Source organism: Dromiciops gliroides, chromosome 3 (assembly GCF_019393635.1).
Source record: "Dromiciops gliroides isolate mDroGli1 chromosome 3, mDroGli1.pri, whole genome shotgun sequence".
NCBI lineage: Eukaryota > Metazoa > Chordata > Mammalia > Microbiotheria > Microbiotheriidae > Dromiciops > Dromiciops gliroides.
In genome coordinates this window covers 244,859,721-244,879,345 of record NC_057863.1, presented here as the reverse complement: position 1 = coordinate 244,879,345, position 19,625 = coordinate 244,859,721, and the positions used below count along the sequence as shown (strand labels likewise).

The following is a 19,625-nucleotide window of genomic DNA, read 5'->3' as shown; positions in this document are numbered from 1 at the left end:
TGAGGCTGGATTTGAATTCAGAAAGATGAGGCTTCCTGATTCCAGGCCCAGCACTCCATCTAGTGTGCCACCTAACTGTCTTGAGTTTCATATAACCAACTAGTAAAAGACTTTCAAAATCTATCAGTGCTATTTACAGTATATATTTACTGATATTAACATCAGGAAGAAAGTTATTGTTTTTTAAATTTATATTAAGGGTTTAGCTAAGACTATGTAACTTGTTTGTAACACCTTTTTGAAGGAAAGGCATTAATTCATAAAGGACACAGAGTCTCTCATTCTCTAGTCTTTGTTGTAAGCAGATACTTCTTTTGTTTCTGGCCACATCACGCCCAAGTGGAGGATCTGTTTTTATTCTATGATCATTAGTAGTAGGCTTCCACCAGTCGCAGACGACCATGGATCAGCGCCTTGAAGAGCCACAGGCCACAGTGTGGCTGTGCAGTCCGATACAGGAGCTGCAGTATAAATTCCAAATATATTTGCATATATGCAGAATAGAAAGTGCGTATTACAAGGGCATTTTCACATAGATTGATAGCTAAATATTAGCTATTTAGGCATAAAATTCATATGTGCCAACATTACTGGCAATTGGTATCATGATTTCTACAAATCTCTTTTGTTTTCTACAGACACTTCTTTGTCTGACAGTTCAAACTGTTATTCTCAAATTTAGCTTGGTTTCCCAAGGTTTCTCAACAAAGGGGAAAAACAAAACTATGATCTAGTATTCCATTTGGGGAATTGGGGTAATGGCAAAATTATGGCATTGTAGCAGCACAGATTTAAAGCTTCCAATGTTTACAAATGGCATCTGTATTAGAAATTTAAACAAACAAACAACCCACCCCCCATATTCATTTAATATGTAGATTTGTGAGTATATACAGTATGGGGATTCTCCATGAACTGATACACAACAAAGTGAGGAGATCTGGAGAACAATTTACACAATAACAGTAAAGTTGTAGAGGAAAAAAAAACTTTGAAGGACATTAAAACTACACCGTAATAAGCTACAAGACCATAAAACTGAAGATGAAACATGCTACTCACCTCTTGCCAGAGATGTAATGAATTTAAAATGCAGACACACACATATGTTTTCAGTTGTGGCCAGTGTTGACTTTTTTTTTTCAGGGCAGTGAAGGTTAAGGGACTTGTCCATAGTCACACAGTGTCAAGTGTCTGAGGCCAGATTTGAACTCAGGTCCTCCTGAATCCAGGGCCGGTGCCTTATCCATTGGGCCACCTGGCTGCCCCCTGGACATTTGTTTTACTTGATCATGCGTGTTTATGAGGGTTTTGTTTGTTTTTTGATTCAGTGTAAGATGAGACTGTGGGAAGGACAGATGATAAATGCATATAAAATTAAATAGGTTTTGGTGGGGTTTTTTAATGGCAAAAAATATGTAAGACCTAGGAATGCACATGCACACATTTCCAGTTAGGCTGAAGCCAGAGGTACCAAACTGTCACTGCATTTGATGGAGGCAACTTGATACAGCAGAAAGTTTGCCGTCTCTGGAGTCAGAGGATCTGGGTGCACAGGCTGCTTCTGGTGCTTTATGTGACATTGGGCAAGCCTCAGTTTCCCTATCTGTAAAATGAGGGAGTTGGACTAGATGGTGACTGAAGATCCAACCAGCAATTAATCAGTAAACGTTTATTAAGCACCTATTATGTGTCAGGCACTGTGCTAAAGCCCTGGGGATACAAAAAAGAGACAAAACCCCCCAAAACTCTGCCCCTGCCCTCAAGGAGCTTGCTGTTCAATCATGTCTGACTCTTTGTGACCCCATTTGGGGTCATCTTGGCAGAGATCCTGGAGTGGTTTGCCATTTCCTTCTCCAACTCATTTTACAGATGAGGGAACAGAGGCAAACAGGGTGAAGTGACTTGCCCAGTGTCACATGGCTAGTAAGGGTATCACGAAAATGAGTCTTCCTGACTTTAGGCGAGGTGCTCTCTCCACTGTACCACCTAGCTGCTCCGTCAAGAACCTTACAATGTTATAGGGGAGTCCCTGCTCTCAAAAAGCTTACAATAGAAAGGGGGAGACAACATAAAAGCAAATATATGCAAAGTAAGGTAAATAAACATAGGACAAATAGGAAATAATTAATAGAGGAAAGGTGGGATTTTAGTTGAAATTTAAAGGAAAGCAGGGAGGTCATTAGAAGGAGAGAGTGTTCCAGCACAGGGGATAGTCAGAGAGGCTGGCCAGAACCTTTGACAATATGGTACTGAGTGTACTGATGATTCTATGTTGATGTTGTCTGAAGGAGAGTGTTGTTGTTTGTCCTTCGTTCTCGAAGAGGACCTTGAGATTAGGATGATATCATGACTTGCACTGAATTGGAGGGCTGTGCAAAGTTACCAACCTCAATCTCCTCCAGAGCCTTGTGGGTCCAGTGGCAAGATCTAGATCAGGATGACTGTAGATGGCCCTGGATGTTTAAGGGAATTGGGGTTAAGTGACTTGCCCAGGGTCACACAGCTAGGAAGGGTCTGAGGTGAGATTTGAACTCAGGTACTCTTCACTTCAGGGCCAATGCTCTATCTACTACACTACCTAGCTGCCCCAAGAGGAGAATGTAGCTTAGAGAGAAGGACTTTGAGTTATGATTTCAGAGGTAGTGTGGTAGAGGAGGGAGTTTTTAAAAGGGCCAAGAATACAAAGAGAATAGAAGAGACCAGGAAGAGCCAGTTTAGACAAAGGAAAACTGCTCCGCAGGTTGAGCAGGAATGAGAGACCTTAATAGACTAAGATTAGAGAAACTCAGCAGGGTAGCATACATGTAGATGAATCAATATGTAGACAGGCATGCCATCAAGTCAGGGTTCAAAGTGACTTAGATGAGAGAAGTTTTAATGTAGCCTCCCTTGGCATGTAGGTCTAGAGCCCAGATAAAAAGGGCCTTTGTTTCTCTAGCTACTAAGGAAGCAAGAAAAATAGCGTGGTCTTCATGTGGAAAGAGAAAATAATACAGGTGACTAGCAAGGAAGGATAGTGACCCAAAGAATTGGGTTTGAGCTGGAGCTTGCTTTCCCTGAGGTCAGAGCTAGGGGAAAGTCCAGCTTTTATGTTTGTTGAATAGATTAATGGAAAACAATTGTGCCTGTAACAAATTCTTTATACCCTTCAATTCTTTTACACTATAAAAGATACTAGTGTATCTTAAAAACCTTAGTGCTGCTATACTTGTAATTAGTTGGATAGGTGAGAAGTGAAAGTTAAAGGCAGTGGATTGGAGTGACTTTGTCTTTAGAGTAAAAAAGTCCCATTGATTCTGTATTTGATTAATAATTCCCAAGTCACTGAACTGCAGAGTCTCGGAATCAGAATGGACCTCAAGAGAACCTATTGTCTTGCCTGGACCTGAACAAGAATTTCCTTCCTTAGATAGAGTCTTAAATTAACCTTTTTGCATCACCTCTGTCCCTCTCCCTCCACCCCACATTATTCCTCTTTCACTTGTCATCACTGAATGGTCTCCTGGCAGGTCATGGTTCTCATGAAGATGAAACCCATGCTTGTGATTTCTAGTTATAAAATTCAAAACAGCAAAAAAAAGTTTAGCAATCACTGATCTAGAACAGTGCCATAGATGGTATAGAAATTAAAACTTTCAGGGGATGGCTAGGTGATGCAGTGGATAAAGCACAGGCCCTGGATTCAGGAGTACCTGAGTTCAAATCTGGCCTCAGACACTTGACACTTACTAGCTGTGTGACTCTGGGCAAGTCACTTAACCCCCATTGCCCAGCAAAAATAAAGAAAGAAAGAAAGAAAGAAAGAAAGAAAGAAAGAAAGAAAGAAAGAAAGAAAGAAAGAAAGAAAGAAAGAAAGAAAGAGAGAAAGGAAGGAAGGAAGGAAGAAAGAAATTAAAACTTTCAGAGGGTTATATTCCAACTGGGAATCACATCTAACGTATCACTTGAGATAAGGCACTCTGGTGTTTTAGAAAATGAAGGACTAGTTTTAGAAGAGAGCATTTGAATTCGAATTTCACCTGTAGTACCTCCTAGTGTGGGCAAATTATTTAACCTCTCTAAGTCTCAAATTTCTCATCATTTGTTATTGCTGTGGACATGGTAATAACAGTAGCAACCAATATGTATATAGTATTTTAAGGTTAGTGAAATACTTTCCTTACACCTACCCTGTAAACATAATTTAGTCCTATTTTACTAATGAGGAAAAAAAAAGCCAGGAGAGACTGTGACTTGTCAGAACCAGATTAAAATGTAGTTGGGAAATATTTAATTAAAAAAATATAATAGAACATAGTTAATGCTAATATGTGGTTTTCTAAGTCACTCTGTGACCGTCAGGGATCCTTATGTATAGTTTAGTGGTCCCTATTTCTTTTTGAGTTTGCTACCACTTTTTTAAGCGTTCCCTCTTATAATAGAAATGGAACCAGTTTTGTGTCGGATGGGTTAGTTTCCTTTAATGTGGCAGGGAGGCTCTTCTCAACATTTTCATTGGTTTAATTTCCTTACCACCTGAAGTATAAAAGGCTCACCCTATGGGGAATTGGTGTGGGGCAGGGGAGGGCGTTTATCTGAATTGCTGTTGCCATATTGGGGCTACTACTACCTTTCTCATTTAGCCTTGTTGTAGTCTTTGGAATGGTGTTTTATCTGAATTAGTATCAGTTTAAGTTTCAGGCATTGTATTTTTTTAATCTCATTTTATATATAGTTTTTGTTGAATTTTTATGGTCTGCCAGTCCCATATCATGGGGCAGCTAGGTGGCTGCAGTGAATAGAGTGCTAGGCCTGAATCAGGAAAACATCGTCCAGAGTTCAAATCAGGCCTCAGACACTTAACTAGCTGTGGAACCCTAGGCAAGTCACTTAACCCTCAGTTCCTCATCTGTAAAATGAGCAAATGGCAAACCACTTGAGAATCTTTGCCAAGAACACTTCAAAATGGGGTCACGAGTGAAACAAATGAACAACAAAAAGCCCCTTATTCTAATCTTGATCGTGAATAACTGGACTGAACATATTGAGTCAAGGGTAGCCCTAAATTCCACTACACTGTGTATTTTTTCCATACAAGGTAATAGACAGGAGATGAAAGCATGGCATATAGTACCTTCCCTCATGAAATTTAAACTTTACTGAGGTTAAAAAATAAATTTTAGAAGACACTGGAGAGACAAGACCTAGAAGAGAAAAATATATACTGTCTTATACCATTATTCTTATCTTTACTTGACAGTCATCTTTTTAAAAAATTAAAAAAAATTTTTTTTCAGTCATCTTAATAGAGATAATTGAACCCATGAGAGTGGATAAATTCTGAGAGAATATGTAAAGAGGAAAAGGCCCAGGATAAGATCTTTGGGGTATAACCACATGGGGTGTGATATGAATAAGGATTAAGCAAAGGTATCTGAGAAAGAGTTGTCAGACAGGCAGGAGGTGATCTAGGCAAGCAGTGCCACAAAAACCAAGAGTGGAAAGAGCATGTAGGAGGTGAGGGTAGTCCAGTAGTGCCAGATGCAGAAAGGTCAAGAAGAATGAGGACTGAGAGAATGAAAATTGAGAAAATTCCACTGAATTTAGCAATAAGGCTGTGAGTGAAGTGAGCAGAACCAGGAGAACATTGTACACAGTAACAGCAACATTGTGTGATGATCAGCTGTGATAGACTTAGCTTTTCTCAACAATACAATGATCCAAGACAATTCCAAAGAACTCCTGATGTAAAATGCTCTCCACATCCAGAAAAAGAACTGTGGGATCTGAATGCAGATTGAAGCATACTAAATTTACTTTTTTGTGTTTTTTTTCTTTCTTGAGGTTTTTTTCCTTTTGTTCTGACTCTTCTTTGATAACATGACTAATGCGGAAATATGTTTAATGTGAATGTACATATATAACCTATATCAGATTGCTTGCTATCTTGGGGACGAAAGGGAAAGAGGGAAAAATTTGGAACTCAAAATATTATAAAAACAGATGTTGAAAACTATCTTTACATGTAACTGGGGGGGTGAAGAAAATACTAACAAAAAAAGAATTTGGCAATTCTATTCTTGGTAACTATGGAGAGATCTCTTTCAGTTGAATGAGGCAGGAAATACAATTGCAAGGGATTGAGAAATTGGCAGAGAAGAAGTGAATGTGATAGAAGTATCATTGGACAGCTTTTTCTAGGTGTTTGGCTGTGAAAGAAGAGAGATATAGGATGCTTTAACTTGATTTTTTAAAAGATGTGGAAGACCTATGAGTGTTTATAAGCAATGGGGAAAGAGACAATAACTGGGGAGAGGTTTAAAATTAGAGGAGATATAATCATGGGGGCATTCTGTTTAGAAGAATCCTTGGGGGGGGGGTGGCTAGGTGGCGAAGTGGATAGAGCACCGGCCCTGGAGTCAGGAGTACCTGAGTTCAAATCTGGCCTCAGACACTTAACACTTACTAGCTGTGTGACCTTGGGCAAGTCACTTAACCCCAATTGCCTCACAAAAAAAACAAAACAAAACAAAAACAAAAACAAGAAGAATCCTTAGGGGATGGGACCAAGGATATACATTGAGGAGTTGTTTGAACTTGGTTGGGAAAAGGATTACTTCCTCATCAGAGACTGAAGTGAAAGAAGTGAAAAATGGGGGATGACATCAAGGAATTCTGGGAGAAGAGTAGGCTCAGGCTTTTATTTACTGAGTAAACTGAGACCAGGCCCTCTGGTAAGAGGCAGCTGTACCACCTGCTCACTCTTAGTTCAGATTCTCTGTTGAGATGAAATGAGGCTCTTGAAAGTCATTGAACAGTTCAGTCAATATACATTTACTAAGTGTATAGTCTGTGCCAGGCACTGTGTTGAGTTCTAGGGATACAAAAAAGAGGCAAAAGATAGTTCCTGTCCTCAAGAAATTCACAATAGAACGGAGGAGAGGAACAACAACAAGCGGGGAGCCACTGGAGTTTATTGGGTGGGGGAGTGACATGATTAGACTTGCTCTTTAGAAAATTCACTTTGGTGACTGAAAGGAGGATGGATAGGCATAGAGGGAGGCTTGAGGAAAGCAGACCCACCCGCTGGCTATTGCAATAGTCCAGGCATGAAGTGCTGAAGGCATGCACCAAAATGGTGGCAGTGTCAGAGGAGTGAAGGGGGCATATTTGAGAGATGTAGCAAAGGTGAAATCCACAGACCTTGAGAACAGATTGGATATGGGGTATAAGAGATAGTGAAGAGTGGAGGGTGACACCTAGGTTGTGAGCCTGAGGGACTGGGAAGATGGTGTTACTCTCAACAATAATAGGGAAGTTAGGCAGGGAGAAGGTTTAGGGGGGAAGATAATGAATTTTGTTTTGGCCATGTTTAGTTTGGGATGTCTACTGGACATCTAGTTTGAGATGTCTAAAAGGTGACAGGCAATTCAAGATTGGAAGCCAGTGGAGAATAAATTTGAGAGTCATCAGCATAGAGGTGGTAATTAAGTTGAATTGGTTCATCAAGGGCTTGAGATGAGGAAAAGAGGACTGTGCTGTTTTTTATCTTTGTATCCCTGGTACCTAACATATAGTAGATGCTTACTAAATAATTTGTTGAGTTCAGTTGTATGCCTTGCAAGAATGATGGTATCCTTGTCGGAAATAGAACAATGGCAAAAAGGAGATGATTTTGTGGGAAAAGCGATTAATTTGTTCACTGAGTTGCATCTGAGGTGAAAGGTCACATCCAGGGCACTTGTGTTTGGGTTTTGTGGTTTGGGGTGGGCAACGTGTGTGATAGTATTTCTACTCAGTTCTAGCTCTAGGTTTACGTGGCAGTAAATTAGGAATTAGACAGAAGGACAACACATTAGGCTTCACTGCCTGCATCTGAAAAGACCCTCTTTAAACATAGAATCTTCCACTGGTCTTCTAGTGATAAATGTTTTGGGATTTTTTGGTACTATTGTTTCAAATAACATTGTTATACCCCATTTAATTTGTAAAATTCCTCAGAGTTGGTAATGTAAAACCTTCAATTTAGGAACAAGAGGAAATAAGATAAGCACTGGTAATATTAAATTTTCCACTTAGCCTTCTGTTTCATATTCTAAACCTCTCACTGAAGAAGTCTGCTAATGGACAATGAACTGGCCTCAAAAATGAACAGGAAGAAGAGAGTGAAGAAAATTGCCCAATTCTTTTAATGACACTCAACAGGGAAACAATTTAAGAGTACATATGTGATAGAATAATAATATCATTATTAATTAGTAATCATATTAATAAAAATGTACAGAATAAATATAGGGATAGGGTGGGCACAGAGACTGGACCTATGATTTCATTGGTCCTGGGACTCACCATCCCACTAACCCACCCCCGTGCGGAAACTCCTCCTACCAATTCAAATAAGACACTTTCTCAGCAGCTAAAATTTAGAGTACTATAGCATCACTTAGAACAGTAAGAGTTGGAATGATTTGCCCAGGGTCACACAACTAGTTTATGTCAAAGACAGAACTTGAACCTAGATCTTCCTGTTTCAGTCAGCTCTATATCTACTACTCTCTGATAGTCATTCTTTTTTTTTTTTTAGTGAGGCAATTGGGGTTAAGTGACTTGTCCAGGGTCACACAGCTAATAAGTGTTAAGTGTCTGAGGCCAGATTTGAACTCAGGTACTCCTGACTCCAGGGCCAGTGCTTTATCTACTGCGCCACCTAGCTGCCCTCTGATAGCCATTCTTTAAGGAAAAGTGAAGCTACAACTATGGAAAGGAGCAGAGAGGGAACTCTAGTCATGGTGAAATGATACATAATAGAGAGCTACACTTCCTTTTAGGGAGACATGGGTGGGGTAGGACTGGAAAGAATGGGGATTAGTGAATAAAATATAAATTTACTTCTAGGTAGTTGGTGATTGAATAATCCAGGAATAGGGAGAAAACAGTCTGAGGGAGTTGGTTAGCCATTGGGGTGATAACACTTGGCAGAGGGATAATAATAATACTTGAAGCCTCCAGTGGATGTTGTTCCTAGGCAAGGGCAAGAGCCATGGGGTTCAGTGAATAGCGTTTTGGGCATGGAGTCAAGAAGTTCTGAGTTCAAATGTGGTCTCAGACACTCGCAAGCTGTACAACCCTGGGCAAATCACTTCATCTCTGTTTGCCTCAGTTTCCTCCTCTGGAAAATGGGGATATTAACAGCACCTACTTCCCAGGATTGCTGTAATTATCAAGTGAGATAATCATTATAAGGCCCTTAGCCCAGTGCCTGGCATATAATAAGGACTAAATGCTAGCTATGATTATCATCAGCTGTCCTTTTCCACAGCTGAGGCTTACTGGGAAACCTGGAGTACAGAGGGCTGTGATGCACTTGGTCCCTCTGACGGGGCTATTCTGGATCTGGATCATCTACCTCCTTCTCCATTGGCCTGGGTTGGGGTGGGGGTCAGGGATCAAATAGAATTTGAGTGTCATTTAAACTCTTCATGACTTGGTCCAGTGCTACCATTAAAAATTTACTGCAGTCTACCCCTCTTACTCAAACGCTGCCCAGTCCTGCTGGAATACTTACTGTTTGGGGGTGCTCCATCTCCCATCTCTTTTACTTCCAATTCCCTGTGCCCCAAGCCTCGAATGCTTTCCTTCCTCATTCTCCCTATTGAAATCTCTGGTTTCTCAAATTACTGAGCTCGAGTCAACTTCTTCATGAAACCTTTCCTTGACCCCTTCACTGTCATTCTCTTTTCATATTCCGTTCACATTATTTCCCTTCAGTACCTTTGTTCTAGTCACATTGGCCTACGAACTATTCCTTATACACAACATCACTTAACCTCCATGTCTTTTAACGTATACTTTCCCATGCCTGAAATCTTCTCTTTTTCTTCACCTCCTCCTAGAAATGTGCTTCAGTCTAGCAGTATCTAACGATCAATTCACAAGAATTTAAGTTCTTACTACATTTGAAGCACAGTGCTAAGTTTGGGGGCATACAAAAACAAAAACAAAAAAAGATTCTGCCCTCAGGGAGCATACCTGCTTCACCTCTTCTTGTATAGAAAGCATACATAGCTCACCAGAACCAGGAGAGCAATTTCTACACAAGTATAACATTGTAAAAGTGGACAATTTTGAGGCTTAAGAACTTTGATCAGTGCAGTAACCAACTGTGATTCCAGAGGACCGATAATAAAGAATGCTGCTCCCCACCTCCTGACAAAGAAATGATGGATTCGATGAAGAATGAGACACATTTCTGTACTTGGCGACTATAGGAATTGTTTTGTTTGACTGTAGATATTTGTTACAAGGATTTTGTTTTCTCTTTTTCTTTTTTTCCATGGATGGGAGGAGTAGGAAGGAAAAAAAAATGCCTGATCATTGGAAAACAAAAAAACAACCACCAAGCATTCTCTCTCTCTCTCTCTCTCTCTCTCTCTCTCTCTCTCTCTCTCTCACTCTCTCACTCTTTCTCCCTCCCTCCCTCTCTTCCTCTCTCTCCTCTTTCTCTTCCCCCCTTTCCTCTTTCTCCTTCCTTCTCTCTCTTCCCTTTGCTCTCTTTTTCCCTCTTTCTGTTATAACTTGCATATACTTTGTATTTCTTTACTCGTATACTTGCTGAAGATAAGCTTTTTGAGATCAAGAAATGTTTCATTTTTGCCTTTATATTTTCAGTATGTAGCACCAGCACCTTATACATAGTTGGTCCTTAATAAATGTTTCTTTAATTGAATAGAGGAGACAGACTGAGAATAAGGAGTTGAGTTAGGCAATTACAATAATTCTCTGTAGGATGAGGAACTGAATAAGAGCAGTACCAATGGGAGTAGAGAGAATGGAGCAGATAAAAAATAGTCATTGACAAGCTGGAGCAACTGATTCTATATGAGGGAGAAGGAAGAATCAATGATTTCAAGGTTTCAAGCCTGGTTGCCTGGGATGATGGGATGGGAGAAGGGGTGAGTGTGTATCTATCCATCTATCTATCTATGTGTGTGTACACTTTAATATTAGATACAAAACAAAACATTTTTAGTCATTTTAATGGTTAGAGCAGTTTTTCAGATATGCATCAATAGTTTCATAGAGAGAGAGAAATAGAGAGTCTATATCTAGTATATATAGTTTATAGTACATATGGCATATATACCATATAGTCCAAATGTAGTATATAAATTCTATAATGTGTATAGTTTATATAGCATATTCTATATACTATATATAACATATAGGATGGATGGATGGATGCTACTATAGAGGAGAGATGCCTAGTCAGGTGCAGAGTTGGACTAAATGACCTCTAAGATTCCCTCGAACAATTAATTTTGTGATTAAGAACTTCTTGCTTTTATTCATTACATTAAAATGTAGTTGTGTTAACTTTACACATGTATACCTGTTACTATATTTTCTTTTCCTCTTGATCCTTCACAGGTACTTCTTATTTAACAGACATAGTTTGGTGGTCTGGTACAATTGCAAGTAAGTATGTCTTAAAATGACTTTTTTTCCCTTTTTTCTTAAAACCAATCACTCATTCCAAGCATAGCTAGGGATATGGGGAATATGGTTCTTTTGGATGGCTTTAATTTCATTCTACTTCTTCTGGGTATCTAAAGTACCTTCTGTAGCTCATTTCCTCCCTTCTCCCTATTCTCTTCCTTTTTTTGGAATGGGATAAGTAAGAGTCAAAATGACAGGGAGCCAGAAAGTGGAGACAGATGGAGAGAACTCGTGGTGGGAATGGGGAGGAAGGAATAGGGGGAAAATTATTCCATTATCTTTTTCTTCCACCTCAAAGCTTGCCTTTGAGTCAGCTTTTCCCAATATACTAGATGTGCCTGTAGTTTCAGACCACTTATTATCCTAAATATCCTATTTTTTTCAGATTACCAAGGAAACACTTAGGTATCACATGAATTAAGTAGAATTTCACATATTAAAATATTCACTTTGGTCCATCAAATTAAATACTATACTGTAATTAATATGATAGCATGTAAAGGTAAATGAGAATTTTAATTTTGTGAAATTTAATTTCAGAGGAAAGGCAGGTTAGAAACCGAACAGATTCAATAAAGTTTATTTTTAAAGGTTTTTTTTATGCTAAGAAATGTGAAATGTCTTCTTTAATTGAAATTCTCTCCTTTAAAGATCATTGTAAATTTTTTCAGTTAGTATTGAAATGTACATAGGATCAACACCAACTTGGACTCCAAACCCGAGAGTCTTTCTCTATGAATATTTTTAAGACACCAACACCTTATATATAGTTGGTCCTTAAGAAATGTTTCTTTAGGGGCAGCTAGGTGGTGCAGTGGATAGAGCACTGGCCCTGGATTCAGGACTACCTGAGTTCAAATCTGGCTTCAGACACTTAACACTTACTAGCTGTGTGACCCTGGCCAAGTCACTTAACCCCAATAGCCTCACTTAAAGAAAAAAAATGTTTCTTTAATTGAATAGAGGAGAGAGACTAAGAACAAGGAGTTGTTAGGCAATTATAATTCTCTGTAGGATGAGGAACTGAATAAGAGCAGTACCAATGGGAGTGGAGAGAATAGAACAGATAAAAAAAATTAGCCATGTATAATTGACAAGCTGGAACAACTGATTCTATATGAGTGAGAAGGAAGAATCATTAGTTTCAAGTTCTATCTCATGGACCTAAGGAATAGAAATATTATCTGTTATCCACCCTAATTATTTAAGTACATGGGAGAAACTCCATAAAATGCATTTCCCATATTCAAATGTAACTCATACTTTTTTATTTGGATTTGCAGTGCTATTAGGTGACTGAAAACTAATTCTTTCAATGCTGTATTGCTCTAATTTTGGCTACAAAACTAAAATATTTGTAATCGTTTTAATGGTTTGATCGTATTTCTCTAGAGTTTCAGGGTAAGGTATTTTGTAGTAAATACATCAGTAGTTTTTTTCAAACTAATAGTTAAAACATTTTAGGTTCACTAACTATGCCTTCACTCCTGGTCCAAATATTAATTCTTTTATGCTAAAGGACATCTTAATGTAATAATTATGAGATATATTTTTATGATTCTCTTAACAGTGGCTCTTGGTCAGATTGGAAATTTCTTGGCTTATACAGCAGTTCCTACTGTTCTGGTCACCCCCCTTGGTGCTCTTGGTGTTCCATTTGGGTGAGCATTGGAATTTTTGCATTGTAATATTTCTTGGATTGGTAGGATATGAAGGGGTTTGGGCTTTATTTAAACTTAGAGTTTTTCAACTAGAAGAATAAAAATAGTAACTTACATATCTTTGGTTTTTCTATCCTAAGCCAGAATTCTCACATTTAATTTAATCCTGCTTTTTAGATAAATTTAATTCCAGAAATTTGCTTTAATATATTTCAGAATGTGTTAATATAACTTAATTATGGACATCTATAACTTCATTATGGTATGAATAATGGTTTTCATTTTACTTCTCTTTAAACCTGGTACTTTTCCAAAAGAACTAGCAACTCTGACTTCTTGGCAAGTATTCTTTTTTTTTTTTAATTTATAAAGTATTTTCTTTTTTTTCCATTACATGTAAAGATAGTTCTCAACCTTTGTTTATACAAGCTTTACAATTTCAGATTTTTCTCCCTCCCTCCCCTCCCTCCCCCATCCCCTAGACAGCAGGTAATCTGATATAGGTTATATATATATATATATATATACACACATAATAACATTAATCCTATTTCTGCATTAGTCATGTTATAAGAGGAAAAAAAATCAGAGCAATGATGGATAACCTCTAAATAGAAAAAAAAAACAACAGCATCAAAAACAAAAGAAATAGTATGGTTCATTTAGCATCTATACTCCACAGTTCTTTTTTTTTTTCTCCCTGGATTTGGAGATCCTCTTCCATCACGAGTTCCCTGGAACTCTTCTGTGCCATTGCATTGGTGAGAGGAATATAGTCCATCACAGTAGATCAACACTTAATGTTGATGTTACTGTGTACAATGTTCTTCTAGTTCTGCTCATCTCACTCATCATCAGCCCACGCAAGACCCTCCAGGTTTCTCTGAACTCCTCCTGCTCATCGTTTCTTATAGCACAATAGTATTCCATTGTGTTCATATACCACAACTTGTCCAGCCACTCCCCAATTGATGGGCACCCCCTCAACTTCCAATTCTTTGCCACCACGTAAAGAGCAGCTATAAATATTTTTGTACATGTGGATCCCTTTCCCCCTTCTATGATCTCTTTGGGAAAAAGACCCAAAAGTGGTATTGCTGGGTCAAAGGGCATGCACAGCTTTATCGCCCTTTGGGCATAATTCCAAATTGCTCTCCAGAATGGTTGGATCAGTTCACAGCTCCACCAACAATGGATTAGTGTTTTCTTGGCAAGTATTCTAAAGCTTGGTTATGAATCTAGTTAAACCAAACTCTATAATTTAAACAAAAAAAACTATAGTAATTTTTATATTGGGCATTCACTACATAGATTAATTAAAAAATAAATTCTTTGTTAAATACCAGTGTACTATTTGTCTTTGAAAGAAGTTGGGTTATCGAGGAAAATAGAGGATAATAGAAATAAAAATCTAAGTTTAAAAATCCATTGAATCAGGCAGCTAGGTGGCACAGTGGATAAAGCACCGGACCTAGATTCAGGAGGACCTGAGTTCAAATTTGGCCTCAGACACTTGACACTAGCTGTGTGACATTGGGCAAGTCACTTAACCCTCATTGCCCCACCAAAAAAAAGACCAAAAAAAAAATCCGTTGAATCAGTGGCTTTTAAACTAAACCTTTAAATTAAAAATTCCAGAGTCCTTTTGAAAGTATAGTGATACTGGGCATGTTTAATTTTTGTGTCCTCACTGTCACCTTGCACGAAGACTACAAAAGTTCCATAATTTCAAAACGTTTGAAAAATTGAATTGGAATCTAATGCTTTATGTATAGCTATATCCTGTCTACATAAGGCATAGATATAAAGGTCACAAATATATAAAGTGTCTAGAATGCCTATTTTTATATTCAATTTCATATAACTTTTTAGACAAGTTAGTAAGCATTTATTTTCTCTCCCATCTTCCCCCCCACTACCCCCGCCCTGAAAAAAATGGGAGGGGGAATAAAGTCCTTATGATAAATATACATATTTGAATTAAACAAATTCCCACATTGGCTCTTTCCAAACATATGTGTCTCATTCTGCATATTTAGTTAGTCCATAACCTCTCTGATGTTACTTCTGCTTTTTATACCTGAGTTATATTAACTAAAAATGTGTTTAGTTACATTTTCCCTCTGTATTCACTTGTATTGGAAAATCCATTCCCTTGGAAAAATATTTAGACCCCAATAAATAAATATACCCAGAATAAACAACACCTTCTGATTTCTCTACAGCTTTCCTTTATCAGTTATTCACCCTTTCCTTTTGTATCATCCGTTTGTCCCTTTCCACTAGCATCTTGATTTCTCCCTAGGGTTCATTTCTTCACCAGGTCTGTGATATCATCAGTTTGAATACTCCCTTCTCTAGCACAGATTGCCACACATTTGCACCTTCTCATACCATGAAATCCTTGTGTTCTGCCATAAATCCTCCTGAAAACATCTTTCCAGTGAAAGCCTTCATCTAAGTTAGGGGATCTTAATCTGGGGTCCAGGAATTTGTTTTATTTTAATACTTTGATAAGTGTCTTTCAATATAATTGGTTTCCTTTGTAATCCTATTTGATTTTATGCATTTAAAAACACTATTTAGTTGTAGTTGTTCAGTCATATCTGACTCTTCATGACCATAGTACACCAGGCTCTTCTCTCCTTTATTATCTTCCAAAGTCTGCCCAAGCTCATGTTCATTACTTCCATGACACTATCTATCCATCTCCTCTGTCTTCCCCTTCTTTTGCCTTCAATTTTCCCAACATGAGGTCTTTTCCAATGAGTCTTGTCTTCTCATTATTTGGCCAAAGAAGTTAAGCTTTAGCTTCAGTATTTGTCCTTCAATGAGTAGTCTAAATTAATTTCTTTAATTATTGACTGATTTGATCTCTTTGCTGTCTAAGTAAGGGACTCTTAGAAGTCTTCTCCAGGACCACAGTTTGAATGTGCCAGTTTTGTGGTGCTCAGCTTTCCTTGTAGTCCACCTCTCACAGCCATCTGTTTACCACTGGGAAACCAAAAAACTTCTCCCCCATTCAAGTCAATAGGGCAGGTAAGTGGCACAGTAGACAGAGTGCCAGGTCTGGAGTCAAGAAGACTCATCTTCCCGAGTTCAAATCCAGCCTCAGACATTTCCTAGCTGTGTGAGCCTGGGCAAGTCACTTCACCCTGTTTGTCTCAATTTCCTCATCTATAAAATGAGCTGGAGAAGGAAATGGTAAATCACTTCGGTATCTTTGCCAAGAAAGCTCCAAATGGGGGTCATGAAGAGTTAGACATGACTGAGCAACAACAACAACCAAACATCCAACTCAATTAATCCTGTTTCTGTTGCCATGATATTGTTCTAATCCAAGGGTGGACGGTTTTTGTGTAGCTTGCGAGCTAAAAATGGTATTTACATTTTAAAATAAAATAAAATATTTCTAAGTGCAAAAACAATCCTTAGCATACAAAAACAGGTAGCAGATCAGATATGGCCCCTGGACTATAGTTTATAGACTACTGTTCGAATCTATCCTTTTCTCTCTACCTAAGGTAGTACTGCTACCACCTTCGTTTTAGCCCCTTTTACCTTCCTTTTGGACTATAGGAATTGCTTCTCAGCTGATTTCTCTGCCTTCTAATTTATTCTACACCCTGCTGATAGATTGATTTTCCTAAAGCAAAGCTCTGATCATCATTGTCGTCACTATCACCATCATCATCATTAACAACACCAACATCTACAAGTAGCACTTATAAGGTTTACAAAACTATTATCTCATTTTACTCTCCCAATAACCCTGGGAGGTAGGTGTTATTATTATGCCTATTTTATAGATGAGAAAATGAGGCAAACAAAAGGTTAAATGACTTACCCAGGGTCACATGACTAAGTAAGAATCTAAGGCCAGATTTGAACTCAGGTCTTCCTGACCCCAGGGCTCCACTCATTGCACCACTGAGATAGATATTCTGCTCAAAAACTGCCACTACTTCACTATTGCTTACTAAATGTTCAGACCCTTTAGACCGTTATTTAAAAAAAACAAAAACAAAAAAAAACTTCCCTTGTTTGGCAGCCTACCTTTCTAGGTGTATCTTCTACCACTCCCTTTCTTTCTTTCTTTCTTTTTTTTTTTTGCAGGGCAATGAGGGTTAAGTGACTTGCCCAGGGTCACACAGCTAGTAAGTGTCAAGTGTCCGAGGCTGGATTTGAACTCAGGTACTCCTGAATCCAGGGCCAGTACTTTACCACTGCGCCATCTAGCTGCCCCCTCCCTCCCCCTGCTCCCTTTCTTTTAAAAGTCTTATGTGCCAGCCAGACTCCACTATTTGTTCTCCTAGCAAACATTCAACTTTCCTACCTTTGCACCTTTGGTCAGATTGTTCACTTGGTCAAAAAACTGGCTGAATTCTCAAAGTCTCTGCCTATGGATCACAAACTTTGGCAGTTCTTACCAAAGTGGAAAGGTTTTGGCTGTAGGCCTAGTGAAGAACTGAGTGTTCTTTGTTGGAGGGTCAGCCTAACTAAGTTTGGAAAGGCTCACTACCAGTATGACTGCAGCATGATGAAATTTTGGCTGCAACAACTTCAAATCAATCTTCTTAAAACATAGGTCTGACCATACCCCCCCCCCCCATTCAATAAACTCCAGTGGTTCCCTATTGGTTTCAGGACCAAATGTAAAATCCTTTGCTTGGCTTTTAAAGCCTTTTCTAATGTGGCCCTTTCCTACCCTTCCAGTGTTCTTGGCTGCAGGCACAGTGAGCTGTCTAGCTGCCTCACTTGGCACATAGTAGGCACTTAATAAAGCTAGTTGACTTTAATAAAGCTAGTCACTTAGCTAACTGACTGAAAGACTATCTACTAAGTATCATATAAGAGTTGTATGTGTCAGTGAGAAGAATACTTATATCAATGATATAAGATATCATGATATAAGATATCATGATATCATAGATATTGGATGTATATTAACATATACTTAGTCCAGTGTATGATACATAGTAAGCACTTCATAAATATGTTTTCATTTATATATTACATAATTTCTCATTAAGGAACCTCATTGTCATTTGGTTAACTATTAATGTTTAATCAGTTATACTGGAAATGTTACTGTTCCAAGTATTCTGTAAACTCACCAGCTGCAAGCCTTATTTCACACAGGAATACTGCACAAGTTCATTCATTCCATTCTTCACTCATTTAAACAACAGAATTTCATTCAAAATTTTATAAAACTACTTATATAAAAATTCTTTAAAAAGTGATAAATTTTCCCTTTTGCATAGAGATACGTGGATACATGTATACATACACACTTTTATAGAGTGAGTGATTTTCTTGTGTGGCTTATAGAAACAACATGAGTAGCCTTTCAAAAAATATTCATTTTGGGAGCAGCCAGGTGGCACAGTGGATAAAGCACCAGCCCTGCATTCAGGAGGACCTGACTTCAAATCTGGCCTCAGACACTTGACACTAACTGTGTGATCCTGGGCAAGTCACTTAACCCTCATTGCCCCACAAAAACAAAAACAAAAAAACAATTTTATTTGTTTTAATTAGCCAAAATCTCCCTTTATACTCTCCTACCCCACTACTCTCCCCCATTTGAGAACATAAGAAAAACAAAACCAATTAGAAACATGTTTAGTCAATCAAAACAAATTTCCACATTGACCATCCCGCCCCCCCCCCCATTCTCTGTTTCTGTATTCTGAGTTCCCACTCTCATTAGGCAGATAACATGTTTTATCATTAGTCTTCTGGAATTGTGATTGGTTATTTTGCTGATGAGAGATCAGCATGATAGTCATCCATCACATTTATATAACCATACCTCCTTCATTCTTCCCCCAATTTCTGATCTCTCCCTCAGATTCTTATTCTTTACTGCCTCAAAAAGCTATAAACATTTTTGTACATCTTTAGAGTTTGTTTTGCTTAGAACTAATCCCTCCCTTAATCAGTCCTCCCTTATATTCCCCCTTTTCCCTTTTCCCTCCTATTTCGCTGTTGAGTGAAATGTATTTCTATACCTAACCGCACATGTAAGTATATGTATGTGTATATGTATGTATGGTCTCCTTTGACCAATTCTTATGGGAGCAGGGAGCAGGTGTCAGGCATTGCTCCACTCCTTATTAGTATAGATATCTCCTTGTACATCCTGATTGTATGAGATAATTTTCTCTAACTTTCCCTTCCCTTTTCCCCCAAGCCCTAGTTCCCTCAGTGTATTCCTCTTCCCTTTCCATTCTTTTAAGAACTCCAAGACATAAAAGAACTACTCCCAAGCCTTGTATAATTGGACTGCCTCTACGACTCTTGATTATAATAGGGATGAGAGAAGACACATGTATCATCTCCCTATATTTGAATGTAAGCAGTTTCTTCTAGTCTAGTCCTTTATTGTTGTTCATTCATGTTTGCCTTTTCATGTTGCTCTTTACTCCTGTGTTTCCAGTGCAAGGTTTCTCCCCAGCTCTGATCTTTTCATTAGGAATG

At 38.4% G+C, this 19,625-nt stretch overlaps 1 protein-coding gene across 1 annotated transcript in view; it reads left to right on the top strand.

Annotated features, from left to right (window-relative positions):
- Positions 1–19,625, top strand: part of NIPA1 (NIPA magnesium transporter 1) — a 55,995-nt gene that overhangs the window by 9,516 nt on the left and 26,854 nt on the right. Inside the window, exons 2-3 of the mRNA XM_043994354.1 lie at positions 11,410–11,457; positions 13,049–13,139. Of these exons, the coding sequence (XP_043850289.1) occupies positions 11,410–11,457; positions 13,049–13,139 (139 nt within the window). The remainder of the gene's footprint in view (positions 1–11,409; positions 11,458–13,048; positions 13,140–19,625) is intronic.